At 41.2% G+C, this 22,693-nt stretch overlaps 1 protein-coding gene across 2 annotated transcripts in view; it reads right to left on the bottom strand.

Moving 5' to 3' along the window:
• KIAA1217 (KIAA1217 ortholog) overlaps positions 1 to 22,693 on the bottom strand; it is a 165,506-nt gene that overhangs the window by 78,356 nt on the left and 64,457 nt on the right. For both annotated transcript variants that reach the window (XM_026039448.1, XM_026039449.1), the window contains exon 3: positions 9,624 to 9,819. In XM_026039448.1, the coding sequence (XP_025895233.1) occupies positions 9,624 to 9,819 (196 nt within the window). The remainder of the gene's footprint in view (positions 1 to 9,623; positions 9,820 to 22,693) is intronic.

The following is a 22,693-nucleotide window of genomic DNA, read 5'->3' as shown; positions in this document are numbered from 1 at the left end:
AGTTATCACTTCCAGGTGCTCCTAGATGCCGCCTCTCCAGGACGTTTGTACAATTACACGACAAAACTTGAAGTTCAGCTTTCTCCTGCTTTATACTTGCACAACTTAGCTTCAGAAATACCTCTGAAATTTCTGATCTATCTTTACTGTATAAGCGATGGGCCACAGCTCTAAACACAAGCCATCGTAGAGAACATTGAAAACTTAAATCTCTTTACCAATTGCTTCCTGTGATTCCTGTCAACAGAAAATTATATTTTATAGTAGGGGAAATTAAACACCCACTAGGTGAAAGGACATGTTCAAAGGAAGTTTTACAAGCAAAAAATCCAGATCCCCTGATGACCATGTGAACACACCACATGATTGCCCTTGTCTTCCCTGCATACAGAGCTCTTTCAAATGATGTTCTGCTCTTTCCTTTACAAAGGTTCAGTTAGGAGAGACTTGCAAAATAGTCTCTCTTTTCTCTCAGGGCTTGTCTCTAAGCAAAGCATACAGTGTAATGAGAGATGCAATGTGACAATATTAAACCAATTTATATATGCTGTGCCTCAAACACAAGTTGATCCCACCTGAGCCAAGGTGGGAAGGTAAAAGTACCTTAGAAGATACTGAGAGTAGCCACATACCAGCTTAACCCTGGGCCTTCAGTTCAGTTAGGACAGCACTAAGGACTGCCCATGTTGTGACTAAAGCACACGTACCTCAGTGAGGGCACTCAGCTCAGATACAGCTGCCAGTGTTGCAGCAAGGGCTCTAAAACCCACCTGAAAGCTGAGGACATGTCTACGTGGCAAACTGTACAGAGATGCCCAAAATCACAGGGTCCATGCTCGCTTTAGGGCAAGTAGATGTGTAACCAAGACAGCCCCAACTTTACTACCCAGGGTAGTAAGACCCTAACTCATTAATTACAACTGCTGAAGGTCTATTTCTTATGGTGAAAGCTAATGTCACGCAGACARGGTGTCACCACCCCTTGTACGTGTACGGGCTCAGGTGTCTCAGCACCTCGCTCTCGTATCGGCTACTGACCTAACTCTGACTAAACAGGGTGTTATCACAGTTACATTGCTAACACTTAATCCCAGTGCTTGGTAGTTGAAAGACAGTTCAGAGATGCTTAGAAGGACTTTAATTACAACCTACTTTTATTTACAGAAGAGGAAATGTCTTTACAAACCAGTTGTTTATGAGAGAAATCCATGAATCACACACCAGTCATGAAAAGAAATTAAAAGAAATTAAATAGATGATAAATGAGTTAACGAGTTAACAAATATGAATGGAAGTCATCTTCCATTACCTTCACAAACATCAGTTAATTCGCTCTCACACTACAAAATTAAATGGGAAAGCATTAATACTTCTACAGTGTGAAAGACAAAACTGAGGCAGAGAAGTTAGGTCACTTCTCAGTACTATGAAAGAAAGCAAAATTGCAGTTCATGACTTTCCTTCCTGTGAAGTCACAAGAAATTCACTAAATCACTATACAGACTGGACAATCCTGTAGATTTCTGCACTGAATATCTTCCTGATATTTATTATTTTAGTAAGGCATTCCACTGGAATATGAAAAACATTAATTGATGATATTTGTATTAGTCTTAAATATGTGTAACAGCATTGAAAACTTCCCCCAGAACCAGAAATCACTAGTGTGAAGAAGGCACAGCTCTTCTCTTCTGACCTTGCCACTCTCCTCTGTAAATCATGTGCCTGACCAGAAAWTTTCAGAAAATTACTAAATAAATCAAAGACAGGATGCATAGGCAGCTTTGCTATTTTTTAAAAATCAAAGGTGTAAAGTTCAGTATAACCAAAAACAAAGAGAACAATATGTACAGGAGGCACAGGAGGATATTTTGTGGGTGAAAATAACTTCAAAAATATGGTATGGGGACTTAGCAGAGGATAAATAAGGAGTGGAAAATTAGATAAACTAGCAAAGAAAGCTATAGAGCTTAAAGGTAAGAAAATGTGGAAATACAGTAAGAACCCCCTCCCTCCTAAAATAAAACTCAGCTACATTTTGTAAAGTAAATTAAATATAAGTAAAAATAAATATAAGTAAAATAAATAAAAGTTGAGGTATGAATTGGTGAGGTTGTCATTAGGTTTGCTTTACTTCTTACCTAACTATCACTATTTGAGATAACATACGGTCTTTGTCTTTACACGCTGGTTTAGCTTGATCTTCTAGCCTACTGCTGCTGAGTCATTGGCTCTACCTCTGCCTTCCCTCACCCTGATGCTAGCAGCAATGCTGAAGAGTAAAGATGAGAAAATTAATGATTGTTTGTTCCTCATACTTATGCTGAATCATTAGTTCAGATTTATATCAATCTTAAAGTCTTATGATAACTTTTAAAATCTTGATGATAACTATTTTTGCTGAAATACTCAGAATGATCCAGATGATCCAATAAAGACTGCCATGCTCTTCCTTAAAACCTAGTTTAATTTTTTTTACTTATATGCCAAGATCTTTCCTATTTTATTTGATTTTTATTTGACAAAATTGCAATATATAAGATTGTTAAGAAGGGCAGAGGCCCATATTGTTCTTCCATTATCAGACAAACAGAGATAAGATAGTGGGTGTCCTTACCACCAATGCTGCAGGAGTTATGCAGACGAAGCCTTATTACAGCAACATCTGTACAGTAACATCAGCATGGAGGAAATTCCTCAAAATGCAGTTCTTATTTTCCACACCCTCAAGACTTGTCTCTCCTATTTCACCACACACATTTTCAACTAGTCTGAGGTCACTGCCATGATCTTTGTGGTATTTCTAGCCTGAAGCACTCACACTAGTTTCCATTAGCTACTCCCTGCTGATAATCTACGCTCCACATTCAGAAAGTGGCCGTAAATATTCTTAACTGTCCTCAAGGACTAAGCAAATCAACRAGCAGAGCTGTGTCATGAAATAAAATCAATTATATATTTAATATAATTTTCTTCCAGAATAGCCTGAAGCGTTTCGCTCAAGGTATTAAGGTTTTTGGTAACTATTTTAATAAAAACAGGAACTGTTGAATTCAGTCCAGTACTTCTCCATACCGCTGTTTCAGCCTTGTGTGCTATTTACTGTAATTGTGCAATATATTGGCTACTAATGAAAAAAAAAATGACAGGAAAAATTCAACATTTCCACATAGTTTTTACTTAGTGTTATGAGATATAAATATTGTTATTCTCTGTGTCACTCAAATACTAGCACCTTTCTACAAATGGATACCCTTTTGCTGGTTTTGAACGAAAAGCAAAAAAGAAAGAAAGAAAAAACAAAGAACTTATTTTGCATCGAGAATGACTGGCATGTCTTATTACAGACAAAATCTATGAAAGAGTCTATTGCCAAAACGCAGTATTTTTTCCATATAGTCCACAAGTTCATCAGGTGGTAACATTTACTTTTACCGTGTGGAAAGTTGAGGGAAACGGTTTMGTTTAAGTCAGTCCCCCAGGTGGAGTACGATGTTCTGGCAGGATGACCTTTTTGCACAGTCCTTGTATCTACATCCTTGCTCTTGCCATAATAGCTCGACTGACCAGCAAGATGACTTTTTCACTGCTATGACTGACAAAATTATGCCAGTAAACTTGGAAGACCAGAAAAAGCCCACGATATTTAATGACAAAACATAAAAAATGATGGCTGAATTGTCATTGAGATCAACAGTGAGATCAACTAYGAAGTCCATGTGTTCCAGAGCTATTTTTTGGAGAGTTCATAGGCTCTGCAATGTAGCATTTGCTTCAGTTCACACTCACGGAACAAGTTAATGTCRTAAAATCAGGGTGCTACACTTGAAGAGGCGCAGGGTATGTCTATGGGAGCCTTGCTGCACCTGTGAGATGCCAGCAGGCCATGGCCACCTGCTCCCAGCAAAGGTAGTCAGTAGGGTACCAGGGCTTCAGGGGATGCATCTGCCAAAGATTATGTAGGCATGTGGTTGTGTAAGAAAATATAAAGACCCTTTTTTTGTTCATCACTTTTAAAGAGGCAATCATAAAATAAAACACCAGAAAATATCAAGTAAATTTCCTGGAATAGGTGTTCTTTCTCTTGAATAAACACACGASAGATCCTGTACAATTTTATTTCTTTCCAATATAAATTAGCTGCATCACAAGCATATGTGCTTTGAGTTTGTACTCTAATTACCTCTGCTTTTATCACTATCACTTTTCACCCAGGTTCATTTTTGATGCAAGGTCCAGTGACAGGAGTATTTTTCTGCTRTGTCTCTTATCTAAACCATAGAATCCTTTCATATAATTAATATAATACAAAATAGTATAAATAATAAAGATTGTACTCAGAAAATGTCTAACAGCTGAAACAGCGACAGATACAGACCAATGATTTTATTTAGCCCATCTCACATCTTTTACTCCAGGATCACTGCAGTGGCTCCACTGGACCCACRCTGACACAGCCTGCTGTACAGGAGTCACATTGAGCTCCAGTGTGACACAAAGCCTAATAAATGCTGCTTATCAGCTTCTCAGTGACAGGCAGAAGGTACAATCTGTACCAAGGAAGATCTTGCTTCTTGGAAATTTCTTTTTCRGGTACACAGAAGATATACCAGGCAAACGTACAGAGGAAGAAGGCGGTAGGTAAACACTAAATATGAGTGCCCTGGAAGGCCTTCCCTATAGCTGTCACATCTCATAAAAAACATGTAGGGGCAATAAATGAAACAGAAAAACTTCTCAGCACCTTGATATGTCAATATGATTGTTTACCTTCTTTTTCCTTTTTGCCGCTTACTATTTCAAGTAAGAATTTTTTTCTCAAGTTCAAAAACTTCAGTTATAGTTTACAGAAATGTGAAAGAAGATAAAGGCTAGAAAAGACAAACAGGAATAGACTGTTATCTTAGAATATTTTAATTTCCTAGGACCTGTGTTTCAGTTCAATAATTGGAACCATTGTTTCAGGCATTTTTTTCTACTTCAATATATCTGACCATGACAGCAAATATTTGCATAATTTTTTTTTGCATGTTAGCTGCTTTACATACAATGCAGAAAGACAAGACAGGGAAAATCTCTTTAAGATGACTGAATACATTAAAACTACACTTGGCCTTAACTTAAAACGCAGTTCCCAGGGGAGTTCCTCTCCCACGAATTAGACTGAAGATCCCGCTGGTTTATTAGGCTTGCCGTCATGCCTGAAGGAACCCAAGAAGGGAGCAGCCCTGCTAACAAAATCAGGCTCTTTTCCCTAAAATCTGTGGTAACCCATCCATCTTCCTGATTTAACCTGTCTACTTTAATTTTCAGCTCATAAATAGTAAATAACAATTAATTACCACAATATAAGTCTACCATTAATGTTCATATTTTCTACATAAGGTTTACAGCACACTGCATACATACATAGAATTATTTCTGTCTTTGGGTCAAATTATTTCTATCTTTGGGTCACTGCTACCCCCTAAGTCACTTCCCCATTCTGTGCTAGGGTTTCCCTAAGTGTGTGAGATGAGAGCTGTGACACTGGATCTCTCCACAATCCTTTTTAAAGGGCTGTAAGAAATACTATAAAATATAATATGATTATGATCATTATTATTTGTTATTTTTGTATAAGAGAAGGTGCAGACCACTAGTCTTCCAGTATTGCCCAGCACTCTCCATCCTCCTCATTGAATTTGCAACCCCATGTTGCATATTTATGGAAATCACCCCTTACAATACATCCTTATGTGAAGTCACCCTCACAAGTAGCCTAATCCTATGGGAACTGTTGCTGCAGTGGGGGCGAGGGAGGCGATGGTGATGCCTTCAGGGCTGGGGTGGCCCTGGACAACCACCCAACCTTGCCCTTATCATGCAGCATTCATCATTTTGATGATTTGCCACAAATATCTGCAAGTCTTGGCTTCTCTATGGCCATGCAATTGGCAGTGTGGGCCACAGGGGCTGGTGGGCATCACGATGTGCCCACCAGCTCCTTGGGCAACCATGGGCAGCTTGGCGAGAGCCCTGGCGCGCTCCTCAGGCTGCAGCTGATTCCTGCTCTCACAGTTTTGCCAGCTAATTGTTTCCCACAGTTATCAACATGGAAAAGAATCCCAGCTTTCAAATAGGTATTTTAAAATACATTTAATTTTCTCTTGCACAGTGAATTAATTTCTTTTAATACCTCCCTTTATCTGCAGGCTGCAGATTGATGAGACAAGTGTCGGTTTCTGATGGACCTTTTGGCCAAGGAAGATTTCATTTCAGACACTGAGTCAGAAATTTAAATAGAAATTCCTCTGCATCTGGAGTTGGCATCTAAGTCAGACAATGAAACTTYTTCACAAGTTTTTCAGTATTAAGCTGTGTGCTGTCTGCCAGAATACAGCCTGATCACTGCTCCAGGCTGGACTTCTAGTTCTGCTACCATTCACATTTAGTTTTGTTCCTATTCTTAATTTCATAACACTGCTAATAAAAGTGTTATCACAGAAAGGACCGATAAAGACATCATCGTAAAAGATACATAGCAGAAAAATGACTTAAAATGGGACAATTTTAGGACTAGTTTTAGATTATCTTTAAAAACAAGAAATATTTGTCATTGATAGTTTCTGAAAAACATGGAAACAAAAGCTGAGGGAGTGATGGCCATTTATTACTGTCTCTTTGGTCAGCACGATGATCCCTATTAATACAGGAAGCCTAATGCATACATGTAGCTGTGACCTCTCCTATAACATAAGAGAGAAAAGTCTTCTTTTGCTCTACTCTCAAATTAAAAATTCTCCAACACTGCATATCACATTGTTTCCTATTTATGGTTTTTTTTTTTTCATTTTGACTATTCATGCATAGGATAAGCCAGACTCTTTATTATATGAAACAGAGGCTGATTCGGGAAGAACATTTGGCTTGCAGGGTCTGAAATTACAGTCATTAMATAAAACAGCACATCTTCATTTAACCATTTAACAGGCCTCTGCTAGGAGCCAAGCATGACATTTCAAAATATGAACAGGTCCCAAAGAAGAGTTTAAGATTGATCTCCTTGGCAGACAGAGTYGGTAGTTTTGGTCCTATCCTCTCAGCAAAAGGATATAGCAAAACTGGGAAAAGTTCAAGGATGGGCAGCCACGGTAACCAAACATGCAGGAGGTTTCTGAGAGAGGAGCAAGCACATACAGCAAGCGCTTTTCTGCCTGGAGAAGAGATGACCTGGGGGAAACGCAAGAGACCTATGAAACCAGAGCTGGCCTGGGGCAGTGGGTAGGGACCGAAGGTTTGCCTTCACTTCCAACACAAGAGAAGAAGTTAGGGTAGATAAGCAAATACAAAACAAAGTGGAAAAACAAATCCGAAAGGATGGTTGGAGAAACTTGCTGCCAAAGTCATGGCAGCAGTGTTGCACATGCAAAAAATTTACATGGGTTCAAAGGGAGACTGAGCAAATACCTGGARGACATACCTCTCGGGGGTTATTATGTAGACAGAAACTGTAATCAGGAAATCCCTAAGCCGAAGGTAGCTCGAGGCTGGGAGAGTAGCCAAGGGAAGAATCAAATATACGTGTATCCCTATTCTGACTCCCTCCTACAGCAGCTGTTTGTGGTTCCTGCTGCAGACAGGACACAGGGCAAGCAGACTCTCTGCCAAATCCTTTATCACAGAGTCACAGAGTGGTTGAGATTGGAAGGGACCTGTACGGAGCATCTAGGGCAACCCACCTGCTCAAACAAGGACACCTACAGCACATGGCACAGGGCGGCATCCAGGCGAGTTTAGAAGATCTCCAGAGAAGGAGACTCCACAACCTGTCCAGGTAGCCTGTTCCAGGGCTCTGTCACCCTCACTGTAAGGAAACTCTTCCTCACATGGAGATGGAACTTCTTTATGACCATTCTTACGTTCTTACTGGTAGGTTTATTATTAGTGATTCGCACTTAGGCCTACAGTCTTTCTTTCAGAAGCATGACTGTTGTATTTATTTCAGATGTATACACTGACCATTTCTAACTCAGCTTTTACAGAGCAGAATATCAGTGCAAAGCAGGCCACCTGCTTTGATGTCAAGGAAAAGCTCTCCAAATGTTGCTTATCAGTTCTCAGCTCACATTTGAAGCAGAGTTTCAGAGCTGAGCTACCTGTGTGGTCTAGGGGCAGCACCCATGGACACGTCACGTCCAGCAGCTGCAACGTTGGCTGCTGCTGGACATCCATSTCTGAGTCTCACGAGAGTCACACAGGGACCTGCAGAGTTCTCACCTACTTTGCATAACACCAGAGCAAATATATGTTTTCCAGAACACCTTGGTGCAATGAATCCCACAGAGGACTTGCTGACAGTACCGACAGGCAGAGGTGAATGTGCTACTGTGCTGCAGGCTTGCTCATTAAAAATAATAATAATAATAAAAAAAGGCCCTAAAGCCATACCTGGTTGGAGTGGTCAAAATTTTCCCCCACAGAGCCTGACATACCGGTGACCTCCCCACACTGACTCAATGGGCCAGGGGAGTCCATCAGTGCCCCTTGGCAAATGGCCCTGGGCAGAGCTCAGCTCCCTTCTCCCTGGTCCTTTCCTGCCCCATTTTTTCTTCTCATTTCTTGTGTTTGTCAGATATTCAARTATCCTTGACAGAAACTGTCCTAGATTGCTGAGGAGTAACTAAACCACTGTGCTAAGTTTATGAGCATGGTATGATTTACAGCTCAGCCTTCAGTTTGTGTCACTCTATATGTTAGAAGATGMGAGTCTATAGGAAAGCAACATTTCAGTTTATTACCTCTGAGAAAAAAGAACATGCCTTCCTCAGCAATTCATATGCAAGCCATGCTGTCTACTCACAGCAGTTTAACTGCCCTCTGGTGTCTTTCCTCAAAAAAACAGTCTTTACTTGTACCATCAGCCAGCTGTGAACAGAATCTCCACAACAAAATCTACCAGCGCAAAAGGAGCTCTAGTTTAAAACCACACTTAATTCAGCTCTCAGACATGGGAAGACTGTAGGCAGTGTTTGAAGCATCAGAAAGAGCAGTGCACCTGTATGGTCTATCACCCGTGCCACATCATGGATGTAAGGGCACTGGCCTGAAGAAAAGGACACTTCAGCATTCAAATCCTCTGCCTTTAAAAGTACTGAGACACAAGTGCTAAACCTTTCCATTAACATCTTCTCCTATTAGGCAATGTTGTCTTCAGATTCTTCCAACTAAGACTGGCCTTGAAGAGACAACAAAGTGAAACAGCCTCCATTTCCTGGCTGAAAATGCGGGTGCTAGTACTAAATGCAGTGTTTCCACAGAGTATGCAGTCTTGGTAACAGGTCTTTGCAATGTTGGGCTTCAGGTGCTCATCAGTATCTCATGTCAGAACCCACAACTTTCTGCCTGTCAAGTTTCTAGCACAGTTTCAGATCTTATGGTAATAATTTCACCTTTCTGACAAGTTAGCCTGCATCCCATGTGAAGCTCATTTCCAAAGAGTAACCTGGCATTAAAAATGTGTTACCAAAGTTACATTTTTTTAACTGCAAACTATTTTAAAGCTATTTTAAAGGCTGGGTACACRGAGCGAACACACAGGCAAAGACAGGAGTGGAGAAAGGGGATGCGAAACGGGGTCTTACCCAGAGACCTCTCCTTGGTTTGGTTGGCTGACCTCACCACGGGCAGGCTGGCGCGCGTGCGGCTGCCCCGGGAGAAGGGCGTTGGAGAGTCGCCCTCCGACATGGCTTCCAGGGAGTCGCCAGACGCTTCGGAGAGACGCTCCGCCGGGTCACCCGGCGCGGGCTGCGGGCTCGGCGACGGCTTGGGGCTCCTCGTCTGCAAAACACAGCGCCGCATTACCCGTCTGCTGAAGCATGAATGTAGGGGGGGAAAACAGAGAGACCGCCAAAGTCCAGGCTGCTTCAGATACTGGGAYGTGAAGGTGGCCTCTGCGCATTTTAAGAAAATAGAGTCCTTGGGATTTTTGTTAAGTTTTTTATTGCTGTATATTCACAGTGTAAATTTTGTTACTAACAGCTCCCTGGGAATAAGGACTGCTGAAGAGATGTATGGTATTCCCTTCCTTGCTGCTCCAACAGTCACTTTACACAGCATAGGCGTATGCACTGTAATACAGCATACATATGTGCAAATGTATATGTACCTGTACACATGTACAGGTGTGTATATGCACACACACACAACCAAATGTGTAACATCAGAAACTTATTCACGGTACTTTTAAATCCTCAGTTCCTAGAGGCATGAAGAAGGCACTAGCAACACAGTAGCATGTTAACTTTATTTAAGCCATCTGGATCTATATTTATAATGGAGAAAAACTGCTGCTCTTATCTAAGCAGCCTAAGTATCAAGTCTACTAAGAAAACTATCCCCAAAATAAATGTTATGAGATAGTAGCTAGCTGTCAATCTCAATACATTCTGCTGTGCAGTCTGTAAAAGATACAGGCCATGCAGCAAGGCCAGTTAGCTCTCTAACATTTCTACCTGAAGTCACAAGGACTTTTTCTACTTTTAGTTGCATCAGCATAAATCATAAATTGTCTTAACTGACCAAATTGCCTGTGATTTTTACTGGGCAATCATACTAGTAAATTGCTAGGCAGTACCTAAAATGACAGACTCTCTGTCTTGGTAGGACTCCATCTAAGCACTTACACTGACCCTTATCCTTGTAAGATCCGCCTAATAAAAACATGCAACGGGAGATAAAATGTCCTGAACATTTTTTTGCTGACTGCAAAAAGCACTTATAGTGTCACTTATGAAGAGGGGCTGCATTAATAAATATAGTAGCACTGTTTGCTAACCCCCCCCAGCCATCTGTTACTATTACTCTGGAATAATAATTTTCCAGTCTCTCAAGCAAATTTTACATTGTGACAAACTGGGACAGACACTGTACAGCAGAAATTCAAAGCAAAACAAGCTTACTTTGAGCCAAAACAAGTATGAAAATAGGGTTTTTAAAATACTTATCAGTACTAGGCACAAGACATCAGCAAATATATCTAGTCTTCTTTCAGCTATTATTTAAGGTCTGATATTAGTACATTAAAAATCCCTTGTATTAAAATCAACTCCAACCTTAGGTTTGAACTTTCTGTCATAATCCAGAAAAGTTTTTCTTTCTTTCTGGAAAGCCCAGGTGACATATCTGGCTGATACCCAGGGCCCTCAGCAGTTTTTCATGTGAGATGAGATGAGCTTGTTTCAGCCACAGCACAGGTCATAAAATATTCCCCATGCGACCTCGAATGAACGAACTACTTTAACTTTGGTTAAATTTTTCATTAATGGCCGCAGAGTCCCTTTGTTGCCAACCTGTCCATTTCCTCACAAATTATAATAAAGCAGAAAAACCTCGGGAGAAAATTAAACCCTCCAGAACTTTTCTGTATTGAAATGTTAATATGAAAATATTAGGTATTATCCAATGTCCTGCAGTGAAATTGTTCAAAAGCTTTGAATTTCTGCAGGAGTTAAAGCTAGCAACATTTGTTCACAGCAACTCAAGTATGCTTTGAAGTGCCCCTGACACGGGCAGCGCTGGTCTGCAGGGTGTGAGCACAGGGACTTGCTCCCTGAAAGCTCTCAGGGTGCTGAGTGGCCTGCAAACATTAAGAAAGAATTTCATTAGTCAGTACTTCTTCATTCAGCTTTCCCGAAACCTCTTGGGAACCATCACTTGTCAAGCTATTTTATTTACTCAGGCATATTTACAGGGGTACTACCAAGCCAAGTCATTACAATTCCTTAATTCCTCTTCCTGATTACTACATAACTGAAATACGAAGCGGAGAGCGGTAACATGAAAAAAATCAAGCTGCAAAAAGTCTCAAAGTTTGGAGCTTGTAGGAGAGAGGATTGCTTTCGTTTCAAGAAGAAAAAGTATTCTGATAAGATGAATCACAGATTTTGTTTCATTTTTCACAAGGTGAAGGCGGGTGCTGGGTGGCTGCAGCCCCTATTAGCAGCAGTAGCTGGGCACAGATGTAGCTGTGGTTCCTGCTGCTCCGTGAGCAACTCCTTGGGATGGCACTCACAGTGTCCATGACCCTGTGTGCAGCAGCCCTCCTGCTGCTGCCCAAACCAAGGGAAACTCCTAATGTGATCCGTGATGTAGGAACATATGCCTTGCTGAAAGCCTCAAGGTATTCGTCATGCTCAGCTAGTGCAAATGTTGTATTTTGGGAAAAATTCTGAATTTTAAGCAGATTGTAAAATATCCCAAAACATAACAACAATAACTCCATTCAAGTAACTGATACGAGGGCATATCTGATAGGAAAGCATTTTTAGTACTGGCAATGAGCAATAACAATTGAGCATATTTCAAGGCAGCCCTTCTTAGGAAAACCAGCCCAGGAAGAGGGAATAGTTACAAGCAATGTCTTTGGAGCCATAAGCTACAAGGATTTGTAAAGACAGATGAAGGAAGGAAGGCAAAAACCTTCTGTGTTATATCAATATTCTGTATGTGTATTCCAAAATCTAGTAAGATAAATAAGACAGATAAGAAAAAAATACTTCACTAAATCATACCATGCACATTGTTTTCCCCAGGAAATGTTCACTAACATATTTGAAAATTACTCAAACACTCAATATTTCATGAAGTGTCCTTTTAAATGCCCAGTTTTCTAGAGCTACTGTTCAGAAAAGCAATTACAAAAGTAAATATTCAATATATTCCATGTTTGAGTGACGCCCCCCAGAACCCAAGTCGAGCAGCAGTGAGGACAGCTGCTCCTGCAGGTGGGACAAGAGTGTAACTCTGCATGTTGCATAAAGCCCGTGTGAGCAATGACTGGGACTTGACTGTGTCTGGGCAGATGTCACCTTAACATGCCTGCTAGCAAAGAGCAGAAGGCAAAGTAGGCAACATAGAAGAAACCTCAGGCATTTCACAAAAGAACAGGGCAAAATCAAGTCACTGTAACAGAAGCTCCACACATGAATGAAAAAGCAAGGAAATGCCAGCACCTTTCTAGCCTCAACTGGTATAAGCACCGGAAAACAGGACTCAGAACAAGCCAGTGGTGTCTGCACTTTCCCATATTGCACTTACCACTATTTTATTTCATTTTCTTAGTATAAAAGGATACACACCCATGTAACCTTTKTAAGGTATGCACTTCATTATAACATAGAGAGAAGCAGTTACAGAAGGGCTGGTATCTTCCAAATGCTCTTGTTATTTTAACAAGGAGTAAAATTGTAGTTAATCATGCTTCATGCTTGTATGTCCAAACTATGCAAATTTAACACATTAGTTCTTTCACCAAGTGTGAAATAGATGCAAAAAAATACACGGCTCTGAATAACATTTAAAATAATTAACAGGAAAACAGAAGGTACCTGCAAAAAGAAAAGTGAAGTGCTGCAGAGATGCCAATCACAGCAACACAGTGAGCAGTCACTGGGCACCAGAGATGTCCCACGCAAGCTGGTTCTTCTGTTCCTCTGCTCACACTGACTTCCACTAGCCCCTTTACCCTTTTGTTCTACTCAGTTTTATTACTCTGCTCCTTAGAACTTCCTTCCAGGCTCATTTCCGGTTGTTTTTCATACTAATCAATATATCTGAACATTTTTACATTCTTTTCCTTTTCAAAATGTCTCCTGAAAATTTACTCCATACATTTTCACATGCACACACGCATGCAAAAAATACCCTTTCAAAATCCCATAACCTGAAGCAGGAATAATTTTACATCTTCCACAGTTTACACTTTTTATTTCCCAGCTCCAGGAATTTCTTCAGACTTTATCTAGACAAACTGCTATCTCTTCGGGAGAAGAATCTTATCATACACATCTTCCGAGTTGCTAGCACTGTTGGCAAGGTAGGTAACAGTAAACAGACATCAAAACATGATACAGCCCTAGTAAAATAACTCTATGCAACCATGTGCTCTAAAGAACACACAACATAGGGAAAAGAAAATTGACATTTCCTTGACATTTCAAAGAAAGAAGGAAAAAAGAAAAAAAAATGTTTTTCTTGACCTTCAGTAAAATGTTTCTCCTGTGACTTGGCTAGAAGATGGCTACTGCATATGTGACAGTCTGCAAATACAGCTATCAACTCTCTGTATTTAATATATGAGTTTATTAACTCAGAAATATTGTAATAGTTTGGGAGCTCTTCTTACCATAACAATAATACTTCTTCCTCATGCCTGTGTCAGATCACAGTCACTTAAAGGAAGGATCCATTTTTTCAAAGATGCAGAGTCTTTGGGGTCCTGTATCATCACAACTACAAAGTTTTACTTGTCTGGAGATGTTGTTAGTGATATATTGTTGACTGCTAGTCATGAGGTTTTATTTTTAAGTATTTATTATATCAATACCTTCCATAGACTTTAGAAAAATTAAATTTCTATATATGCCTGTATAAATTCAAGTTTATGTTACCTCTGTGCATCTAAGTGGGAGACCTTTGCCTGTTGCAAAAGATTTTCATATGTGAAAACAGAAAATACAGAAAACTTGTTTCTGTTGAGTCAATGCTAGGTGAAGCAGCTGATCCTTGCTTGTACGCCTKCTCAGTCTATGGCAGTATGAACTTGCTGCACCCATCAAGGCATCCAAGGAGAGGGCCCAGGGCAGATCCTCTCCTGTTCCAAGGAAGGGAGGACACAGACCCTTCAAGTTTTGCCCAAGTAAGGCAAAAAAGAGCTTCTCTTTCCTTCTCTGCACCACCAAGCAGGCTGCAAAGATGAACTCATCCCAAGACACTGAGTGCCACAGGGAGATGCATTAAGACCTGATAAGGCTCYGTCACAGCCAAGGCTTATCAGAGCCCATTACTGATAGCGTGTCAGCATGTCACCCTGAGCGATTATTTGCCTCTTTTCTGTGGATTTATCTGAAGACAGAGCTCCTTGCTGCTCCTGACAGCATCATTAGCACCGCTCCGTGCATTTGTTGATGAAGAACCCAGTTTCTTTCACCTAGCGGGGAAAAACACGTTTAATCACGTGCCAGGACATTGCATCCATTTTTGCAGGTTGGGATGATACTCAACTCATCCTAAAAACGCGCACACTTTCCTGGCAGCCTCGTGAGGTTCTGTTGGTGGCCGGCCACCTACTCCCTGCTGTGGCATCGTGCCAGGAATATTCCATCTGTTATGGTAGCCAGGGTGGGAAGGTGGCTGCTCTGTGCTCTGTGGCCAGGACACAGCTTGGTTTCAGCAGCACGGTCCAGAAAAACTGCTCCTGAAGCACTCGGGGCGAAACAACTGGCATGGAGCAGTGCTGTGGATTTTGGGTTCCTGACTAAACCCCTAGACCAACGGAAGCCTGTTTTTCAGGAAAGCCAAGCACTTACAGTAAAGATATTCATTAGAACCAATAAAAGCTGTAGGTGCTCAGCAGTCAGGCTGTCAGCCCTCGCATTCAGATGCTTAATTGGAGGGACTTGCATTTGCAAATGTTGCCCTAAGGAACTCAGCAGCCCGTCTAAGAGCAGCTTAATTGGCACAGACAAGCCCAGACTGAAATATGCAACATGCTGGGGCATCTCTTTCAAATACACCAAAAAAGAAGAAAAAAAAAAGGAAACCCAAGTCACCCATGTTAAAACGTAAAAATATTCGTCAGTGTTTTACTGTTTAAATCCAAGGTCTCTTTTCACATAAATGTCAGTCTGAGATTTTAGGGTGGGGATTAAAGTAAAATGATAGGCAAAACTAAGAGTCATCCACTGGTGATAAGCAAAAGTCATACTCAATGAGTGAAATCTTTCATTTAAAGGTAGACTTTAACTCTCTGCTTTATTCAAATGCCTTATGACATGAAGCATTTATTTACAAGTGATAGCTGAATTTAAAAAGTGAATGATCACCTCACTATTTTTTTTTGCTGCACAGGCATCTATGGCCCCATCAATTTTGCTCACAGCAAAATTTGTTAGTTCGCAGTCTCTGTCATGCTCTCACATTATAGCTTCAGTTTATTATTACTCTGTTTAAATAAGTTATCCATAAATTCCAGCCTGCATATCAACATTTGTCTTAATTAAAATCTTATGTCCGTTTCAGTTGGAAGCTATTTCTCTTTTCCCTCCTAAAAATCCTACTGTGAAGTATTCATGAGGCAGAATGACCTCTTGTTCTATCCGAGAGATGGCTGCATTTCATCAGCGGTGGGCGAGGTAACTCCTACCTACACAATCTGTAAAGCTGTCATGAGAACTCCAAAGATTAAAAGGCTTTTTTTAAACAAAAACTGTCATTATACTGATTAAAGGGGAAAGATCCTTACGTACTCAAAACCACATGCAAAAAGGAAAAGAAAAAAAAAAAAAAGAAACAATATATAACAGATGCCTAAATGTACCTAGGGGATAATGTGTTCTGATTCAAGAAAATGATTATCTACCCATCCCTTTTCTCCCACACATATCCCTAAGGAAAACAGAAAGAGGGTCTGTTTTTGTGGTGTCTGTTTCCCAAAGCAAACGAACACGATACAGATTCCAGCTCATAGCTGCCCCGGTAAAACCTGTTTTTCTGTGCTTCTAAGAGCCAGAAAGGAGTTCTTAATTAACATGCTCTTTTAAAAAATAACTGTGGGGGGTGTGGGAGGGGGGGGGGAGAAAAAAGAAAGAAAACACACACACCCAAAAGAAAGACATCAACAGAAAGCCGTGCAAGTGGGAGTGAGGTCTTGGGACAGGGTGTGAGCTGCCCTTTTCGGGGTCCCRACAGCTGGTGGGTGCTGCAGGCCCGAGGAGCAATAAACACGCGGGCAGCACAGGCGGAGGCCGGGCCCTGTGCCGGGCTGCCGCCATCAACACACCCACGCTCCCCACTTATTTTTAGCCTCGACCCATGGAAGCGAATGTGTGATGAAATACTCGGCAGGACTTGTTGTTCTGGCGCCCGGGAGAAGCTCCTGGGCTGCTCCAGCGCTTTACAGGTTGCTCCTCGCGCTCCTCCTGTCCTGCTTGCCACCAGGCCCTGGCTCTTCGTTTTCCCTCCCTCTAGGCCATAGCTCATTAGTCAATTAGGGCAAATCCTGATTGTTCCCCACACGTCTGCCTCGCCCGCTTTTCCCTGTGGTCAGCATTTTTTATGTGGATATTTAAATTCTGTAAGTGGAAACCAAATGAGTCAGGAAGTGACAAATCAGGTGCAAATGCAGTACTCAGGGCTCGCTTTGAGGCCGCCTTCCTTCAGCRGCAGATGCTACCTCAGCCCTTTGGTGATGGGCTTTTGATGGGAGGAAAAAGAGGCATGTGGTGGCACCTCTTAAGTACGTAGCTAAAACATGTACACATGGTCCCCATACTGGTGAAGATCTAGCTATGTAGTAAACACCTGCACTACAAATCACATAGAAGTGGGAGAGGAATTCAGCAGAAAGAACGATGATATACAGATAATGCTACAGGTGCATGGCATATGTGCAGGTATCCTGATTTTGAAGAGCCACAGCCCYGGCTGAGCCGATCTGTTACACTGAAATGTAGACTACATCCAAAGGGAAACACTTCTAAATCTGTATGACAACAGAGGAGGAAACTAGGAACCCAAAGTACTCCAAGATGAGCAGGGACATGTAAAACAGGTGAACATTAAAATCTTTTGCAGAAGATAAATAAGAGCTCTTTTAAATGTTAATTTATATATTTGTGGGGCCAACTACACTCTGAGTTCTCTAGTCATTATCCTATTTRCATGCCTATTGTGTTCCTTCAATATAAGGTCTCAGAAAAAGATCAAATCAATTTGCAAGCTGCAGAACTAAGATTTTTGCAYATCTGTACAAATACATTTACTTCTGCATCTACGGATCTCTTAAACTTTTCAGCAAGACTTTTATCCCTCAAGTTCTAAATATGCAATAAAAACATAAATACAGTTAGAATTAGGACAGTTAGTAGGGGCTACGTATAATCTAGGAGCTTTCACTAAATTTTGGTGGTTTTCAAAATACTTCTCTAAGACACGAGTATGGACTTCGTATCCGTCATGCCATTACAAGAAAACTCAGAATTAAAAATTGTCAAAGGATGCACGTGTATCACATTCTTATATACAATTAATCAATATGGATGACAGTTTGCTGCTGTAAATGCCGAGAGAAAGGCATGCAGATCCATAGGTTTTCAACACCAGTTGTGATGCAAACCACACACAGTTAAAAGTTAGCGAACTCAACCCACAGCAGAGCGCAGAAAAAGAAAGTACAGTACTAACTCGCTGGGAGGATTCAATTTTCATCAAGTACCTTTGCATGTCAAGTTCTGAATGGAGAGAGACCAACATGCACTGCAAAACCTGCGGAAGAAAGAGAGAGAGAAAAGAAAAGGGGAAGGGGGAAAGAGAAAATTGTTAAAATGAAAGGAAAAAGGAGAAAAATGAAAATAATACCTGCACATACTGAAAGTACACTGAGTAAACCAAGAGCAGGGAAGGAATGCAAAGAAAAGTAATGTAAGAAAATGCACTGAAAAGTAATGAAGAAAAGGCACACCTTCCAGGGAGCAACATGCTCTGTCAATATTTAATACGCAATATCCCGAGGACCCTTGCTGGACTCAGTTCAGACGCACTACGTGTGCTGGTATGTCAAGGAAATGGAGAATGCTCTTTCTAATATAGGACTTAATAGCAGAAAGTTAAGCCACCCAGTTTCAAAGATATATCTAGCAACCACATCTGTCAAGAAATGGCAAATATGCATTGTTCTTATGAAATGATACAATTCTTGGCAGCTGTTAGCAGCAGTCATTACACTTTGGGGCTGTTTTTACACTTACTACAGAGGCATGGTATTCTKTAAGAGTACTTAAAATATTAAATTATTCTTGTTTAACGACAATTTTTGCGAAGAAAAAAAAGATAAACTACAGTATGATTAAGAAGCATTCTCCAGTTATGTTTCTCTTTACTATGCTACATTGGATCTTAAAACACACATAATGTGAAAACATGAAAAGGGGCTGAAGGTTAAAGAAAGAACCAAGCATCTTTTCCCCTACCAAATGAATGGCATGAGAATTGGAAGGGAAATTGCTTAGTGATGTTTGAGCCCTAATASGTGGAAGTTCTATATGCTCCTTAATCTTCATTTGCTGCAGGAGGGAGTGGGGTGTACAGGGATATTATATAGTGCTTTAAATAACCCTCTCTGAGCACTTTATTCCCCCTTTAGCCAGTGTCAGGCTCCCACGACTGCTGCTGCCCTATTCAGGGCTTGCAGCTATTCACATCAGGCAAAGACATTCAGCCTGCTTCCATAACAAGCACATTGTTATTAAGAACCTTACTTAGCAATTATGATGCCAACATCATAATTAAGAGARTAATTCAAAGAATCTTTTGAATTTTACAAACTCAGGGACATGAACGTATGATAGTTGATTCCAGGGACAAGATAAGCAGCCTGCAACTGCACTGTGATTTTTCATGATTTAGTCTCCCGGACACTTTAAAAGGGCAGAACCACTTTATTTAAAGAGAACAATAGGTCATTTTTTCTCCCTATGATAAATGCATCATTCAGAATTGTTCAAGTAAAATGTGAGCTTTAGAAATAAGCTATTTATGCAAACACGGTACAAATTAAACTCAACCTTCYGGCAAAACCTGGATAAACTCCAATTCCAAACCACAAATACAAAACAGTCATTTACCAATGTCTCAGTAATACTGGAACTGTATTAGRGTTTTTCATATTTTTATAATGTCAGTACCCCACACATGCAAAGCCTGGAAAATTCTGTTTGCCTTTTAGTCAAAATTATTGTCCCTTTAAAAAAAAGAAAAAAAAAGTTACTAATTTTCTAAGGACTAAATCCCATCTCAAAGTCAAATAAAGGAGTTTTCCAAGGGAAAAAAAGTCGTGCTGCATGGCTACCTGACTTTCAATCAGCATCAGATCTCAAGACCATGCTTTGAAAGGGGCATTGGTATGTAAAACTATGCAAGAATCACTCTCYCTAAATCTATTGCCTAAGATCAACTTGAGTTGCTCAGTTTCCTGAAACTCTGTCACCCTGATGGGGAAATATAACTGTTTCACATTCTCTGGATTTTCCTACTCCCAAAGGTAGCATGCCATAAGGTAGGGTAATAAAGTAAGGGTGCTTGAGAAACCCAGCAACCCTCCCTACCCATGATCTAAGGGAAATGTGGCTTGTATCCTTAGCTCTCTTGTTCTTGTCTCATAGCAACATATTAATTCTAAAACAAGTAGATAGATGAGGATTTATAGTTAAAATGCATARAACTTGTCCACCTAGATCCAGAAGTCTCTTTCCTCTTAGAATATTGGTTTAAAAGCCCATGGTGCCTCATGGGATAAAGCAGTGGAGTTAGCAATCTCTGAGCAAACACAACCTGACACAGCCTGACACATCACACACAAACACGGAATCACAGCACTGGCAGTACAGGAGAACAATCCAGAGAATCCAGGGCAAGGCAGCACCAGGACATCAATACGGCCCACTYGGTATTGCCTAGTGAAGACACGGACATGCCAACATGGGAGAAAAGTAGTCAAGTCACTGCTTCAATCCAGCATACAGTCCTGATCAGGAAAGAGATCTGAAGATATTTGGGTTTGAATCCAAACTGAAAATATGGCTTCATTTGGCACTTTCACAAATATTTCTTAACTTTGCATGACTGCTTCCAAACTCACCAGCTCTCTGATGCCTTCATGAGCACTCTGATGACCTCCTAGTTATTTAAAGGAGTAATGATCTATTTCTTCCTTTCCTCCTATATTGYTGGGGATTTTTTTTTCCATATGTGGGCATGCATGTGGATATATATAGTCCACAATGATGGGAAATGAATTCAAGGAGAATTTTGCAATTCCCAAAAGCGGTGAGGGCTGCAATCTCCCCCTCCCGTAGGGACAAGTTCCTGTGACAATTCCGTATCTCCTGCTTCCCTCACAGGTTGGCTACTTCATTGTTCCAGAAAAGTTGCCTATCATAGGAAATAACAGGAATGAGCAGAGAAACAGGAAGTAAGAGCAAATCTCACAGAAGATTAAACCTCTTTGGACTGGACTTCCTATGAAAATCCATGCAGAGCAGAACAGCAGACTTACGAGCTCTCAGCAACCTCTACTGGCAAGCAGAGAAGCTCCTGTGCTTCACACTAAGCAGAAGTTTTAGATTAGCAGAGTTYATGTGTTTTCATTCCTGTACAGGAGAATCCAGAGCCTCTGCTGGTTTAAATGCCCATTCTGTGACTGACTTCAGCAGGATCTATGGCAGGGGAGCTTCGGTAGTGGAGCTTGGTTGGCCTCATGAGTGGGAAGAATGACAGGGATTTTCAGTCTGTCACCACAGACAGTCAAAGCAGTGAGATTCCTGCTGGAACAAGTATTAGGTCTTCATGAGCTGTGAAAGKAAACTGCCAGAATAAAAGCAGTACCATGTCCTCTCAATGCCGGATGAACACAGAAACAGATTAAGATGGGCAGATTGAGATAAAAAGACAAAAGGGAGAAAATTAACAGAAGGGCATAACTAATGCCTTCTGCAAAGAGGTGGAAAGTGTTAGATGCTAAGGAAGAGAACAGAGGAGAAAGCAGGGCAGGGATGCTGTGCACAGCTAAGGGAGCAGTTGCAGATCCTCCTGAACCAGGAAACAGGAGGAGGAAGTAATGCTGCAAGGAGAGGAATTGATTTCAGGATCCAGTCCCTGCCGCAGTGAGAAAGGTGCAGGGAACAAAGGAAACGGCTGCCAAACATGCCGCTTTTGAACTTTAAACCAGCGTGGAGTGAGCAGTGGTCTTGGAAAAGGTGTGGAAAGCTACGAGTCATAGGAGGAAAGCAAAGATGCCAGGAATGTGCTGAATGTCGTCAGTCCAGGGAGATGCCTGGCGAAGGCCGCCGGTAAGGCYGTATCCAGAGGATTAGCAGGCTGTAGCTCTGGGAGGACAGAGATTAATATCTCGGGGCTGCCTGTATTAGTCATTATCCCAGGGCCTTAAAAATGAGGGTGAATGAACTGTAAGGCTGCCTAGTGGGATCGGCTTGCTAAGCAGATCAAAGGGAAGGGTTCACCATTTTAAGCAGGATCAGGCCTGTCGAGCAGTGAATGCTAAATCTCCAAAGGGAAAAGCAGATGCTTCAGACACTTCTGTTCATGATTTAGTAGCAGACATCTGTCCCACCGAATTAGTCCGAAATAATGTCACAGATCAGCGTTAGGAGTGACCGCAGCTCCGAGACGTGGGAGGTGACACTGGTATTCTTGCTGGCACTGATAATAAAAAGCAAATGCTTTTTTACTAGGGCACTAGTACTGCCGTGGAAATGGTGGAATTAAGGAGAATGTCAGGTTTTCTGATTTCTTTCACTTTCTGCAATAGGCCTCTGATTCATGCTTTAGATGCATTTCCAAAGGAAAGTCCTTGCAAAGGCAGAGCACGTTAAACAAGTTGGATTTAGCAGGGGTCAGCCAGGAAGATGACACGGCCACTGAGACAAGAAGTGGCGAAAACCAGGAGCGAGAGGCCTCGCTATGGTGTGAAGCAAAGGCAGGTAAACCAGAACACTGCAAGGTCAATTAGCACTCGCTAGATCTACAGACTTGTGCTGAGGTCCTGTAGAGACCTGCAAGCAGCTGATGCTGGAGAGAAACAATAATGAAAACACAAAGGGCTGGAAATGAGAACGGAGATGATAATATGGGACTCAAG

Source organism: Nothoprocta perdicaria, unplaced genomic scaffold (assembly GCF_003342845.1).
Source record: "Nothoprocta perdicaria isolate Ctin4 unplaced genomic scaffold, notPer1 scaffold_23, whole genome shotgun sequence".
In the NCBI taxonomy this organism is placed as follows: Eukaryota; Metazoa; Chordata; class Aves; order Tinamiformes; family Tinamidae; genus Nothoprocta; species Nothoprocta perdicaria.
Note: the sequence above shows the minus strand (reverse complement) of the source record. Positions and strands in the feature narration are given on the sequence as shown.